General features: G+C 36.1%; 1 protein-coding gene across 1 annotated transcript in view; it reads right to left on the bottom strand.

The window, feature by feature from the left end:
- CPLANE1 (ciliogenesis and planar polarity effector complex subunit 1) overlaps positions 1-16395 on the bottom strand; it is a 58847-nt gene that overhangs the window by 8482 nt on the left and 33970 nt on the right. Inside the window, exons 32-46 of the mRNA XM_058823776.1 lie at positions 16262-16330; positions 14168-14357; positions 11804-12061; positions 10882-11631; positions 9871-10037; positions 8533-8662; positions 7635-7689; positions 6440-6544; positions 5865-5957; positions 5108-5220; positions 4646-4853; positions 4128-4369; positions 2686-2779; positions 1899-2066; positions 447-477 (exon numbers count right to left, since the gene is read on the bottom strand). Of these exons, the coding sequence (XP_058679759.1) occupies positions 447-477; positions 1899-2066; positions 2686-2779; positions 4128-4369; positions 4646-4853; positions 5108-5220; positions 5865-5957; positions 6440-6544; positions 7635-7689; positions 8533-8662; positions 9871-10037; positions 10882-11631; positions 11804-12061; positions 14168-14357; positions 16262-16330 (2673 nt within the window). The remainder of the gene's footprint in view (positions 1-446; positions 478-1898; positions 2067-2685; positions 2780-4127; positions 4370-4645; positions 4854-5107; positions 5221-5864; positions 5958-6439; positions 6545-7634; positions 7690-8532; positions 8663-9870; positions 10038-10881; positions 11632-11803; positions 12062-14167; positions 14358-16261; positions 16331-16395) is intronic.

Here is a 16395-nt window from a genome sequence, read left to right as displayed (position 1 = left end):
TGTCAGACCATTTTATTTTATGCATAGGCTCTTCCCAGTTTTGAAATCTTCCGTCTGTTGCTTTATACTTTACACACAGTAAGACTTTAAAAACCTTCTGGTGATAGCTGGCCCTCATGGAAAGCTACCCACAGCAGCTGCATGTATTTTGCTGAAAAAGTGGTTTACAAATAGGAGAAATAACAAATGCACACAGACAAGAGCACCATCTACATTAACAGCTCCAATACCTTTAATTAGTAAAGAACTCTGAATGCTTCTAGAGCTTTTGCGTGAAGCAAATCTAACAGGCACCACCAAAGTCAGAGTAAATGCCTGAAATTAGCTAACAAAAGGGATTTTATTCAGGTTGAAAATAAATTATTCAAATTTTATAAAGTGATGGTTCCACCCCATCAGTCACCTTTTTGGTAAACTGTCAATAACACCAGTCTCAAAATACATACCCAGGACAGAGATCTCTGCATATGTGAGAACCTGAAACAGAAACAATCCTTGTTAATAACACCTCTGCACTTTTACACACACTAATCATATGTATGTTAAACAGCCCGTAGGATAAAATATAGAAACATGTCAACAACAATTGATATTTGACAGTTGACATTAAAAATAAATTAATATGGTACATAAGCTTAAAAGCCTGTGAAACAACGCATCATTGACTGCCAGGTGAGCACAGAGGCTCCAGAGAGCATTAATTAACAGCTCCTGGCTTTTGCAGGTAGTTTTGCTGGAAGATATTGTCACTGTTCACAGTCTTCTGCAATGACCAACTAACTGGAAATAGTCTGTTCCAATTAATTATATAGTGTTTCTTGGAAAACTGATTGGCACTTACTTGAGAAATCCAGGTACTCAGAAGAAGCTTGGAATTCGGAAGATGCAACTGAAGAGCAGTATGGTTGTCTTGGAAGGAAGAGCACTGCTTCCTCTCCTAAACTAATCTCTCCATCTCAAAAAATTATAGTTGTAACTTAGTATCACCTATAGTTTTCTTAGCTTGGAAATAACAAGTTTATACTTAGAAAACTCTATTGCTCTTTTCAAAACTTAACTGTGTGTGTGTACTATTTGAGATTCGCTAGTACTGTATACAGACACAGGAACCATGTTTTAATACCTTTTAGACAGACTGCTGTAAATGTGGCTATCAAATGCACATTCACATGTACAAAGCACATACCACTTTTGGGAGCCTGACTGCAAGAAATGCAGGCAATACACAGAGAAAACAATACAACTGCATTTTTAACCTCAGGCAACAAGCTGCTTGCAGAATGATTTTTCGTCCTCCTTTTAATGCTACTGTAGTCTTCATAATTGCCAAAATCATTTTACTCTCAGTTTTCAAAATGACTAGACTTCATAAAATGATGTTTTAAGACACAGACAGTAGTTACTGTACAGAGAAATAAACCCATTGATTTTGCCAATGTAGGCTGGATTTAATAGAGAGATCACCTCTCTAGACACAGGTAGATGACAGAGATCATCAAGACAGCTTTTGGAGGAAGCTTTAAGTGTTCTGTGATATCACAGTCATTTATATTCACTTAGGTGAATAAGTACAAATCAGCACAGTGATGGGTTTCAGAAACAGACGCAATGCTGACTATTTTCTTTCAATAACAGTGAATTTGAGTGCAAGTATGATTCAGTACTGAACTGTTTTCAAAACTTAGTGAAGCTGTTATGTCATGTAACAAACTCATTATCACACAGCAATGAAGCCATTCTGAATAATGCAATCTAGAAAGACTCATGCCTGACTTTAATGAGCTCATTCGCATTATGTAACATTGTGTAACAGCCATGAGGAAGTGCTACAGCATGAAGAAAAGGTTTACTTATTTTTAAAAGATGCAAAGAGGAAAAATATACAATAAAGTTTATACCGGAAGGTGACTTCAGGCCACTGGGAAACTTAGAAGCCAAGGCTGAAGAAGCAGAAGAGTGTGCATCCATTGTAGTAGAACTGGGCATAGGATATTTCAAGTTTAAGCTCTCCTTTTGATCATCTATAACATCTTCAAAAATCATGCCCATCAAATGATCTTCTGATTCTATGGAAAAAACCAAAATTGCACTTAGTGCAGACCAATGGCGAATCCTCAAAATGCAGAAACTATTGTATATCTTGGTTAGTGGCATTTTAATTTATCTGTCACCTACACCAGCCTGGACCTGGATCTTCTGTGTCTCCCCACAGAAGGGCACCTCCTGGGCTGTGCTCTGTGAACCAGTCCTGCACACACAAAGAAAATTACTGGACCAGGAGTTGCTCTGGATGAGTCTAAAGGACATCCTAAATATCGTCTTACGTATGATCACAGATATAGCCATGATTTGATTCCACCACTTGGCTTTGCATTAACTCCATAAGTGGATTAGACAATGTTCTTGGCACAGCCCAGTAGCTATAAGTAGGTACTACATAGTTATTTGTTACATAAACAATAAATCATTCAATACCTCTGCTCTAGTAAAATGTTAAGCTGATGTAAGATTTTAATAAAACCAGGTAGACTGGCTACCTTTAATTTTATTTCTTTCTCTGGTATTTTTAATTTATATTTCAGTAACACCTTTAGGGATTGCAATAAATGTCTGCGGTAACTAAAAGTTATTAAATATGCATATTCCATGGTAAATTTATTATCCTTCTTTTAACTGGACACATACCAGCACCAATGACTCCAGCAGCTTCAGAGACTGCAGGATGAGCACCAAGGTCTGAATCAGCAGCCACTTCAAAATCCTCTATCAGCTTCACTAACTGTAAGTGAAACCAAAAAACTAGGTAATAATACTTCCTTCAAGGTATTTCTGAGACTACACCACACATACTTATGCAAAGTCTACTTTAAATATATTTTTCTTGTCAGAATCTTCTGAACTTCTGAATTTTAATGCAGTGTTCTGACTGAAAACAAACAAAAATGATCAGGAATCAAAACAGCTCAGGTAGATTAATTTCATGTAAGAATTACAATCTTCTGGATACTTAGTTTGAGAAAAATACATATAAACTATTATTTGTTTGTACAGTTTTACTTCAACCAATCACATTATGCTTAAAGTAGCGGAAATTCTCCAATATATATTTTATCTAAAACCCACAGATATTAAAAGACTTCCAACGTCTTCATAAGTCTGAAGTTTCAAACTAGAAAATGAAAACTAAAACTAACCTAGAGTGAGACATTTTACTGACCATTAGTCTCAAAAAGAACAAATCTCAAAACTGATACTTAATACATGAGAAATTGTTATAATAGGAATGACCAACAAGTATGAACTTTAAAAAAAGACCAAAAAAAGGGTTTTTCTTTAGGATTTGTCTAGATACCCAGAAGTTTTAAAACCCAGGTGCTATGAAATGCTGAAACAAATACAGGATATATCAAGATTTTTTTTCCCTACAGGCTTTTAAAAAAATCTGACTTAAGTAACAATCTTGATGAAGAATGTAAGTGATTAAATAATCCACCTAAGTGTAATAACTATGTGTAAGTGACACAATGAGGTCTTTACATTTCTGTGAATCATAGAATATCATGAGTTAGAAGAGACCTAAAAAATCCATAACAGACCAATTTTATTTTAATTACATATTCCAGGATTTATAAAGATGGCAAAAATGCAAGTATTTTATTAAACAAATTGGAACAGGTTCCAGAAATAGTCTCAGAATATTTTGCAGAGGTAAAGCTGCAGAAGTCTTTGCCAAAAAAGGTCTCCTGCTCAGCCTGAACTCAGTTACACAGAAATTAAGTATGTTCTGCCCATTCATTAATAACATCACCATTCTGGCCAACATTTGATCCATTGTAAGCAACCATGTCACCCAACAGATTCAGCACTAAATATGAAAGAACACTGTATATAAATATATGTAAAATTTGTATTATAATATAGATAATATTTTGATATTATATATAATGTTACAAATATTATAGATAGATAGATAGATAGATAGACAGACAGACAGATAGATAGATAGATATTATTCTCAATATCTTTCAAAAGATACTAAGCAGATTTGAGAACACATCATTCCAAAATGGAAGTTTTGTCTTTAGCTGAAAATATAAACTGTTTAAATACCAACAATTAGCACTTACCATTTTGCTGTTTCTGAAATCCTGCTCCATATTTTCTACTATGTTCTCTAGTACACGTAATTGCATATCCATTTCCTTCTGCTTTGTGGAAAAGTATTCTTTTTCAATTAGTTTGAGTGGAAGCCCCGAAGAAGGAAGAGCTCCTCCATCTTCATGTGCTATGTTCCAAGTTACAATATCTGTAGCAGAATCTGACTTATCTGCCTTTTGCAATTTGTTTGACACATTCTTCTGCTGATCATCTTAAAATAAATTTTTTTAAAAAAGAATACACCAGTTTCGTTAAAAAAGCCACAAGCACCTAAATACTGCCCATAATTGTAAGGCATAAATGTGACATATCTAATAGAGTGTTTTAGAAGGCAAGAATCAGTACAAAAGAAGTCATATGTATCAATGTTGATGTTTAAGACAAAAAAAAACATGAGGTTAATTGGGAAAAGGCTGCAGATTTTCTGTGGGAGTATTACAACAAAAGAGTATTACTTTTTCTTGGATTTAAAACTGAAATGGTTTACCTTGCTTCTGAAGAGCTCCAGGTGCAACTGGTGGAACTGCATTAGTAACAGAAGCTGCTGTGTGATGAAGTTTTGCAGTAGATGGAATTTCAAGCTTCTCATTCTGCTGTTCAGCAGCTATCTCTTCTGCAGACTCAGGTTTCATGGGCAAATTGCTAAGGATGTCACTGTCTTCAATGTCAATCACACTGATATATTCCTGTTTATGCTAAACAACAAGATAATGAAGAATTATACAGTATGCGTTTTGAATGAGCTGCTTATAGTGCATTGTTCACCATTTCCTGTGTTTACCTCTTGACATTTGTAGATGAAAGACTTTTTTGTTTTGGGAACAAATTAAATACAATCTTCCCTACCACACCACACAACTGACTCATGCAGATACAAAGAACCCAAATTCATGAAGACAAACAGTATACTTAAAATGCATTTAAGCCACATGAACACTAGATCACTAACCAAATCAGGTGCATCTGACAGAAGGGATGGTAAAGGCTTCTCCTTCACCTCAGTGGGGAAACTCGGGTTTAAATACATGTCTGGCAGTAGAATCTCAGAGGAACTGGATGATTCTACAAGGAAATAATAATAGTCAGTATTATATTTACAGAAAAAGCCACAAAAACTTCAGACTATTAAGAAACAGCTCTGCATTCTCTGGAAGATAAGAAAAGCTTTGACTAAGCTGCCATCTAGATTGCTATTAATATCTAAGTCCCTCCTACTTAGGTAAAAAAAAAATCTGCATCTGCACTTAATCCAAAGAAATTAGATTACTCAAATAGAAACCTCTAATAAAACTATCTGCAAATGAGTCATGGGATGTAGTAAAATTATCTTCAAATAAAAAAACATTGTTGAATTTCACAATAATGGAAAAATTAATATGCTCTCTTGCTACCACAGGAAAATAGTTGGGTACTGAAATCTATGTAATTTATTGATGAAACAATGCCACTGCAGCTCAATTTCATGTGATCTGTTATAACATCTCACTGATCGATTCATTTGGTCTACATTACAATAAATCTAAAGATTAAATGGGTACTAAAATCAAGCTAAAATCCACAAAATGAGGATTGGGTTTCAGAAAGTCAGATAAATTAGCATGTTATTGGCACCCTGCATTAAGGTGTCTCAGGTAGAAAACCCATGTTAGAACACTTTTATAGACTTCCCAAACAACAAATGAAGTGGAGAAAGACTGCAGCCACACCTGATACAGGAACAGATGTAACCAGCTCGTTTTCTTGAACTGTGGAAACCTCAATTCCACCACTGATTCCATGATCCTGATGTGATTTGAGCTCTTGATTGGAAAAAAAAAAAAGAGACCAGAATGTATGAGTTTACATAAAGAAAAGACACCAATGGCATTATCTGAGTGTACATTTCTGATTTGCCAGTTCACAAAGAAAAGTAGGGGAAGAGGAAAGGAAGCAATTTCAGTCAAGTGTGAAACATTGTCTAAAATGCATTTAGATAAAGTCAAGTTAAATTAAAACAAGCTTTCAGAAAAAGTTTCAGCAGAACTGACTTACAGAAAGCATGAAGAGACTCTTACATAATTGTGTCAGTAATATTTTTAATTATAATTATTTTAACTACTGCTTTATAATTTATATTCCGTTTTTTTTTCTAGTTTAATTCTTTTAGAAACAAGAAAACTACACAAAAACCTGCTTTCTCTTTACAAACTTGCTGCATTTTGAAAACTGATCAAATAGCACAACTAATCAAGATCAACACCAGAAACAGCTGGTTTCTGTAGATTACCTGTGTAGCACTTACGGGGACAAGTATTTGTACTTGCATCTTGAGTTTCTGCTGGCTTTTTTCCAAGAGAAGCCAAATAATGTAGATCTGCTGAGGTAATACTTTCTTTATCCATTGCATCTAAAATGTGATAATACAAAATAGGTGTCTATTACTGATAAAAAAAATTGACATATTTGAAAGCAATTATGCTAACTCATAACTATGGGCTCCAACGTTTTCCTACTTGTATTTATGACAGATAATTTTCACTTGTCTCTAAGCATACCTCAAAAATTACTCCAAGAAAAGTTCATGCTACCAATTTTATATGAATAAACAACTGACACAATGTTACACTGAATTACAACCAAGATTCAGTTTAGATATGTGAATTTAAATTAAATATTTTAATATGCTGAACAGTAACAGTCTCTTTCACATTCTAAAAGGAGGGGAGGAATATTTATAATATGCATGTCTTCATTTCTCTATTGTTGTTTCTACAAAGTTTGCATTTAAGGTCAAACTTCAGAGAATGAACTGCATTTTGTCCTGTGACAGAACTGAATATTGTCATGAATTAACATGTTATACAAAGAAGGAAATCTTTCCACAGGCCTGGTCTTCATATGGCAGGCTAGAAACACTGCATGTATTGAGTTTCTTTTACAAGAGACCTAAATTTTGTGTAATTAGAATATGCAGGCAAATAATGTTGGAATAATATATTTTTAAAATACATTAAAAATTTAGGATTGGAAATGTTTACAGAATTATTTTGATTAATCACATGACCAGAAGTCACTGTCAACCACAGGTAATTAACTTGACATACTAGTATTATTTCATTAACTCTATTGTTTATAAACATAAATACAAGATTATCACTAATTTTGAAGAAAAATTAAAATACTTCTAAAATTTTTGTGAAAACTATTCTGACTCTTCAGATAATTTGCACAAGATTTTAAATTTGCCTGCACCTCTCTTCATACCAATTTCCAAAAAAAACGAGTGTCTCCCAAAAATTCTGGATCTGGACACCTGTTGTAGATCCTGAAAGGTCTGGGGAAAGATCCCATAAGACAGAAAGCTCTACTGACCACAAAGCACATTATCCTAGTTTTTAACATGGAGATTATTGTAAAGTTTTACTGTGAATTCTAACAGACTAATGTTCCTTGATTTTTTTTTAAGTACTCAAAACATTAAAAAGACTTGTACTTGCCCATTGACATGAAAAAACCATCTTGAACGCAAGATGTCAATTTTGGTTTGTGATCCTAATATAAGGAAAAAAAAGAATTATCTTTTAAAAATAGTTCCAGTGCAGAGTAAAGGCTTTCTTGGTGATGTTAACTATCCAATATACCTCATATGAGTAATGATTTGGGGAAAAGAAAGAAATAACAGTCACTTACTTTCCTCAATGCCTGTTTTAATTCCTCTGATCTATTCCAACTTAGTGGAATTTACTGACTATGTAATATTCTCTTAGGTACCTAAGGGTGACATGCAGTAACATAAATTCCTTATTCCTCTTTGAGTCTATCCTACCCCTGCTGAACCCTGAACATCTCCAGGTTTGGTGAGGACCTGCTTAACTCCAGCTGCTGTGCTGCAGTTAAGTCTCAGAGAAAAAGGTATCAAAAAGGCCTAATCAAAACCCAGCTTGATCAAGGCTTTCTTTTTTCAGAGTCTGGACTGAGACAAAACTGAGATTCCAATGCTGCACATCCTTACTCTTGTATTGTCATACATCCAGGCCTACATGGAAAGAATAAATCCTGGGTCACCTGCCTGGGTCACTTTGTCACTACTAGGAAATTTTTCTTTTCATTTTTAACATTTTTATAGGTATTGACTACAAATGTACATGCAGACTTATATCCTAGCAAAACAAGTTCACATTCCAGAAAAAAACCCAGCAATCCTGGAATCTTTTATAAAAATCAGTCCCTAGTTTAGAGAAAATGCAAGTATATGAATCAAAAATATGCATACTGTTTGTAGGCAGGAGCCTGGAAGAGAAGTATATTATTGTTTGATTTTTATTTTTCTCCTTTATTTTCTGCTAATACGTGAATGGAAAAGATAAGAGCTAAGAAAAAAATGTAATTCTATACCCCAGTCTCTGATTCAGTAGGCACTGCTGTGTCACTAATACTGATGATGGAGTCATCTGGACAGAAGGACACGCTTGGTTTCTTCTTTTCCTCCTTCTCTTTCAGTTGCTTCTTACTACGCCTCTTTTTACTGTCAACATATTAATGACAGGTAAAGAGTAAGTGCTCTGAAATAATTACAATACCTATCGTTGTTTTCTAGGAAAGATTACTATTAAGAAATAAACACTGAAATAAAGATTGGAAAAGATCGATATCTGCTGCATATAGATCAGTTCAAATCACAATTTCTGCCTGCTTGAAAACTACTTGAAAATGTTGTAAGAACCGATAGAAATACCAGCAATTACACTAAAATCTATGAATTGTCTAATAGGCTACTATTAAATATAACAAACCTCATAATACTTCACAGCTGTATCTTGTGTATAATTAATAATTCCTACACAAAATGCCCATAAGGAATTTATAGGAAGCAAACTTCAATTACACAGCAGTAATTTTCTAATTACTAGGTGACAAATAGATTACAAAAGAGCAACTACAGCTTCTTCTTTAATATGTGACAAGTAGATTATATAACAGCAACTACAGCTTTAAGCACTTCTATAGATACTATTAAAATGTATTCTAAACTCTATCTGCAGTTACTTGTGTAGCAAGTTTTCACTTCAATAGTGAAAAACTCGTCTTGAGCCTCTGCTCCAAAATTACATAACTGAAAGAAACCAAGTATTCTATTCCAGAACATTCGGTCAGCATTCTATAAGAACTGAGCAAAGATATGTAAGCAGCTTAAACGACTGTTTCATTTTTTGTGAAATCAATTAACATCAAATAGATCAAATTTTGTAAGTTATAAATAACATACCTAACAAAAAAACCATCAACAACAAAGGATCAGTAGGAATTTTGTTAATCACTGTCTCTATTAAAAACAGTCCACATATTTAATTATATTGAAAGACCACGTAATTCTTTCTTTCTTGAAGATGACAGTGACAATATGCAGCCCAGACAGCAGTGCTGTGTAATATTCACTGTGCAAGGAGTGAGCGCTTCATTAAGAGTGTATAGCAAACATTCAGAAGACAGCAAGACTTCAAAACACAGATAGCGGAAAGAAAAATTCCTCTTTCCTCTTGAATCTTCTTCCTATCAATCTCCTAAGAGCAAGAACTCCTCACATCCTAATGATACACTTCTGCTGTATCTTTACTAACATTTGTTATTTTATTCTCTCCTGAGAGAATACACTCCCTCTGATGCCAAAGCTAGAAGGTACAAGTCACCAATTAGTCTGTCAAAATGAAGTTCCACTTTAAAAATCTGGCTTGCCTTTTTCTTTTGTTCTGCACATCTCTAAGTTCAAATGGTTCAACATCAGTTCTTAGTAGCTGGATGGGTTTCGTTTGGTCTTCTCCAAAGGAACTACTGGGCACAGAATGATGCTTGTGGCATTGCTCAAATGCAATGAGATCTCGAAGTGGGATGAGATTTGGTGCCTAAGAGGGTTCAAAAAGAGAGAAAGACGGAAAATGGGGATGGGAACTCCAGTCAGATTGGATGAAGAAAGCCAGTCAAGTTTGGATTTCAGTTACACAAACAAAACTCCTGTAACATTTTGTAAAGAATATGGAAATGGAGTATTAATATTGGAGAACCTCTGCCAATATGTACATGTGTAAACTATTTTCTGAAAATAAAAAAGTATTCATTTTCTCCACAGAACATATTTCACTAATATTTGTATTTCTTATGTAGGTAGTTCAGGGTGAAGTTAGGAACCATCCAATGCAGACAAGAACTGAAGAAGCACCTTTCAAGGGAAAGCATTTCCATTCTTCTCAACTGGGATATGTAAGCATGTAAGTCTATAAGAAATAACATTTTTCAAAACATCAGGTATTCAGCATCTGTAATATTTTCTTACCAAGTCTTTTACCATTCCGTTTCTGCCCTGCAAAACAGGATTTTTCACCACATTCTGTTTCTGTAAGTAATTCTATTACAATCTCTCTATGAAAAAACCCTATTTTTTTACCATATAAATATTGTCCAGTATTTTAGATAGCAAATTCTTCACACTCATTACTAGTGGGCTGAACATTGATGAACTATGGAATATAGACTCAATTTAATGTAGCTATAAACACTTTCAGGCTTGCAGTCTGCCTCATATTGACATGTCAATAAGCAGGTACACTTAGTTCTAGAACCCTCCTGGCATCTGTGCTGAAAAATTTCAAATTCAAAGTCTGTAAAGATAAAATTACTTGTGATGACTAAGAAACCATGAAACTGACAAAACATTACAACTTAGAAAAATATATTATTAAAATCCAGTACCTTCTTTTTCTGAGGTAAATTAATCTGAAGTAGTGACATTCCTGCATCCCACTGTGTTTCTCTGGAGTCAGCATCCTTTGCTGCAGGTTTAACAGGTATTAAAGTAGTAGTGATTGGCTGCCTTACAGGTGGCGGAACTCTAGGAACTGGGTCAAGTTGCAAGTGCAATAGTGGAATAGCAGCCAGGTTCTGAGTGCTTGGTGCTTTGAAACGATTCACATTCTCAGGGATCTGTGACTGAGGTGAATTTTCTTGCTGTCCTTCACAGTGCTCTGAATTCAGATATTTGGGAGGACCCTCACGCACTGGTTCTGCCCATCTCTCCTTTTCCTCATGCTTTTGTCTTGAAATCTCAGGGTTGTATCTACTCTTGTGGAAATCCTCCTCTGTCTTACTCTTTCTTGGGGCATATGATGACTGATGGTCCCATAAGGAATCTGATGAACTCCATGCTACTTGTGGTACTGGGGGTGGCCTGGCAAATGCTGATGACATTTCTGTTGGATGTAAAAATGCTGGTTTGATATGACAACTTGATTCCAGCTTAAGCAAAGGAAATCCATTTGAGTAATTATTTTTTTTTTCAACAGGGATAAGCTTCACTTTTTTTTGGATGCCTGAGGAAGGAGCTAGGAGATGAAGTGGTTTAGTAGGCACTGAAGAATGCAAATCTTGGGATAGTGACATTAATCCTGTTTCCTTGCTGTTGCTTTCAAATAATGTCAAAGAGGCACTCTTATCCAGATGATTCTAAATGAGAAAAGCAAACAAACCAGTACTTACATATCAACCATGCACTAAATACAGACAAAAATAGTTCTGTCTACACCAATCACTACTGACACATTTCCTAACTCAACAGGACAGATAACATACCAGATATACTGAACGGTCTTCATAAACCATGCTTTGATATACCTACTTTTATTTGATCATTTTTGCTTTCATCTTCTACACTCTTCCTTGGCTGAAAAACAGAGCTCTCTTGACCAATTTTTCCCTTTTCTTCTTGAGTGGGCACTTGTGTTTTCGGAGAAGAATTGCTTTCAGCAGTGTGTGCAGACTGGCTCCCTGCCAGCTGAACCAACCGATCCTGCTGCAATACTTGTTCCACATTTGGCACATTGGTAAAGGACGACTGCACTAACTGCATTAAACTCATGAAGTTGATCTGCTGGAGCTGAATACACACATGAACAAAGTTAACAATGCCGATAACCTTAACAGAAATCTTAGCAAAAATGTCTAGGCTATTTTACAGCTATTCACTATCAGGTGACAAAACAGACAACATCCCAATAATGGGATGATTCTATGATGATTAATTTGTATAATTGCTTACTGTTTTGGACCTCCTTGTAAGATACAATAAATACCTGCCACAGACAGGTTATGCTAAAGCAAAACAAATATCTTCAATTTTTTGTGAAGTTTCAATAAATGTAAAGTCACAGAAAATTGGCTCAACATACTACCACCACTTAAATTCTACCATAGTTGAAAAGCTATTACAGCATCAGAATTTTTCCAAGTGTAAACTATTGAAGGACATTGACTTATGTGAGCTAAAACACACTCAAAGATCTATAATTATACCACTCATTTTCTTGAATTAAAAGCAAGAGTTAAGTCTACAATAAGTTTCACAGTGGCTAACATGGAATTAGAAATCTCTTTTAAGAACAGCCTGTGCTGGCTTGGCACTGGAGCCACCCACAGAAGTGATTTTTTCTGAGATGAGCTGCTGAGAGCTTCCTCTGTGCCTAGCAAAACCAATTGCTGGCTAGCTTTGAGAATATTAATATTAATGAGCCAATTAAAAACTAGACCTGCCTCTGTGAATACACACATGTAAAAACAAACAAACCCTGGGAATTCCCTTCTGGCCTGGCAACAGGTAGCAAGGCTGGCCTGGCCCCGTCTCAGCCGGGCCAGGCCGGGCAGGCTCTGCTGCAGGGCCGGGCCAGGCCCGCTCGGCCCAGGGGAACTCAGGGGAAAGCTGGGCCAGGGCCCTGGGACTGCTGAGATCCCAGAGTGGCAGCCAAAAAAACCCCCAGAGGCAGCTCTGTAGTCCACAGAGAGAGCAGCCCCGTGGCTGGGACTGAACGTAGCAAGGGACAGGAAACAGCCAGAGCGGCCACCACCATTCTGGCCTGGGCCCCCAAGACTCTGACACAGACCCAGTGCGGCCTGAAATCCACCACCATGAGCACTCCAGACACCCCTGGCAGGGATCCTGAGAGCATCTGCAAGTCTTGGGTGAGACATTAAATCTTTTAGGGCATAGGTAAGACTTGCAGACCTTCAAAATTCCCTTGGGTGAGAGAAAAGGACAAAGTAAAGATGCGCAGAGACAACATGAGACATGAGAAGGTCAGTAAGAAGGAGTCAAGTCCGACATGAGAGGGTTGAGGAGATACCTCAAGTTTGGGCTGAAATCCTCTTGTAAGACTATGGAGAAGATATAATTGATACATCAGACTCTTTTTCCCTGTAAATTATTGAAAGTATGGGGGCATGAAGTGTTCAAATTGTAGATATAAGCACAGATATATGCTAAAACAAGCAGATGTTGAAGTAGTTGTGATCCCAGGAGAAGCTTGAACAGAGAAAGAAAAGAGTGGCCCAAGGGAGAGAAGACCTCTGTTCCCAGAGATGATTATCTCAGAGACAGATGAAGATAACCTTTGCTCTTGAACAGCTCATCCTTTAAATAGTACCCCATAAGTTGACACAGCTCATAAACACAGCTGTGGGAAGGCTGCAAAAGATGGGAGGGACTCCATGATTGCAGATTTCTGAGTGACTGCTATTCGTGGACTTTAAGAGCCATGAGAGAACGGTTTCTTGTGAAGAAGTCAATGGCACGGCAAGGGCAACTCCCCTCCTGAAGTGAACAGAAGAAAGACTATTCTAGAGCTGATATACTGACTGAATTGTTTCTGTACGTTGTGAGTGAGAAAGAAAAGGTTGCAGGGGAAAGAGAAGTGTTATAAAGGTTTTATTCTGATTCTTATTATTCTTTCTTTGAGTTACTGTCAATAAAATTTTCTTTATACCCTTTTTAAGTTTTGAGCCTGCTTTGCCTTCCTCTTAATCCTATCTCATAGCAGGAAATGAGTAGGTATATTCTAGTGGGTGCACTGGCATCTAGCCAGTGGCATCTAGCCACTGGCATCTAGCACTGAACCAACCACACACAGAAGGTCCTTAAAACAGTAGCTAGTTCCATTTTTTTAACAACATGGTACCAAGAAAACTACTTAAAACAATTAGATGCTCTCACCTGAACTAATTTAAACATTTCATCTTGCAGCATCTGCCTGACAGTTTCTGATGTGCTTGCTTTCTCTTGTCTAGGGACTTCTTCCTTGACTTCTTGCTTCTTTGCAAAAACAGAAGTATGGGAGGCAAGACTTGACATAGTTGACACAGCAGTCTCAGAAGGCTGAGAATCACTTACAGTGTCTGCACTACTTAAGAAAGAAAAGAACCAATTATGAAAAACATTCAGATTTCAAAACACCTACACAAGGTTGTCTTAATACAATCCAGAAAAATTTTTAAGATACCTGTGTATTTAAAAAACATAATTAATTTGTAGGAGCAACTGAATAATTAACAGTGAGTGCACGATCTTGACCAGAGAGCATGTAGGATATATTTCGTAAAACTTCTTAAAATACTGAATGAAAAACAGTTGTAAAGATGTAATTCTATGTGATTTTATAGCCACAAGTGTATCTAAAATATTATTATCACCACAGATACAGGCAGAACACAATGATTTGACAAAAAAGACAGAAAAAAGGCCTGGTTAGTCATAAAGAGAAACAGGTGATGGAAAAGGAAGAGGGACATTTTTAGTTGAAATAAGGAAGAAGGCAGGTTCATTTTGACTTAAAGTAATGTTCAAGCAAACTGACAGGCCTGCAAATCATGAGTGCTGGACGAATTAATAATCTGTATCAGAATAGGCCAACACTTTTCTTTTAATTTTTCTTAACAGAAAAGGGTGAGGTGTTGTATTGCACTAAATAGTTTATTTAGTTGTTGTTTTGGGTGTTTGTCAATTTGCACTGATCTCATGGTCTTCTCCCCCAGAAGCCCCCATGGTAATGGTTTGTCCCAGGTTTACTCCTCTCCTTACCCCTTCCTCAGTTATACCCCATTGGCTGTGGTCCTCTTCCTCCAACTCCCATGCCCGCGGGTTTAAAAGTCTCCCACCACCAGGCATTTGCCCACTTTCTGTCCTGGGACACCGCTCTCTTAATTATTGCTTAGCCCAGAGGAGAAGAGCACCTTGTATGTTTTACTTTTGTCCTTGTAAAGGCTGCAAGGGGCCAAGGGTACAGAGATAGCCGGATCGGACCTGAATGGCCCAGGAAGAGCTCAGCCTTTTACAATGTTCCTTTAGATATTTGGGATTAAAAGTAACAAGATTTCAGAGTAATGTATTGTACGTGTTACTCCAATTTTAAATTATTTTCTTTACACTTTCCCACAGTGATAACAAGATCTTTTAGTTGGTCAAGAATATTAAGTACATTGATTCCTTTCATGAAGAAGAGATGTTTAGGATTTACATTAAGCTACGAAGAAACAAGAATTTTACTTGCACGAACAGAAATGAACCCAAAAGACATTTCTCTGTTTAAGAAAAATGCTGACATTGCTATGGATACAGGCAACCTTTACAGAACGTCTTACAACAATTATACAGAATGGCCTCCAAGCATGTGAACAAACAGGATCATAAAGTAATGGATAATGAGTAGTTTTGGATATGTAATATGTGTGAAGGAGCATATGAAATCTTTAAGAAGGCAATTAGAATGTGCAAGCATGACTTGAAACGCCAAAAGTTTGAGTAATTTTTTTTTTGAAGAGTTGGCATGAGAAACTCAAGTAAGAGAGATTAGACACATGAAAATGGAGCCCAAAAGTATGTGTAGTTCATATTTTCCTCTAAACTGAAAAAAGCCTCATAGAGGACTGTTCCAGAACTGAAAGCCTGAGACTGACTCCTGACTCCTTTTCCCAATTCCAACATTCTCTTTATTTAGTATATATTTATGTAAATCTATCTGTTGCCATAGGATAGCTGCATTTAAATAATTTTAATTAAAATGTATATAAGTTTAAAATGTTATTGTTCAGGTGTTCTATATAATCAAATATCTTCTATAGTAATATTATATAATGAATTCTGTCCAGAACCAGAAAACAAAACTATCATGTCTCTTGAAATCTGGCAGCTACTTAGTCTGTAGGTACAATACACTCTAGTTGCAAATATTTTGCAGTCAAAACTAAACACCACATTACTTCAAATCAGAAATATTGTTTTATTACATAAAGCAGCATAGGTTTTTCTTACCTAGGAACTTCTGCATCTTGTTTTAAAGAAAATGAGTGGGAAAGGGTGCTAGTAACAACCTCAGTCATACTATAAAGAGAGAAGAAATAGTGTCGCAAATACTACAACGATTTTTTATGCTGTTTCCATTTTAT

This window comes from Ammospiza caudacuta, chromosome Z (genome assembly GCF_027887145.1).
Source record: "Ammospiza caudacuta isolate bAmmCau1 chromosome Z, bAmmCau1.pri, whole genome shotgun sequence".
Classification (NCBI taxonomy): Eukaryota; Metazoa; Chordata; class Aves; order Passeriformes; family Passerellidae; genus Ammospiza; species Ammospiza caudacuta.
This window is presented reverse-complemented; position numbering and strand designations above follow the sequence as displayed.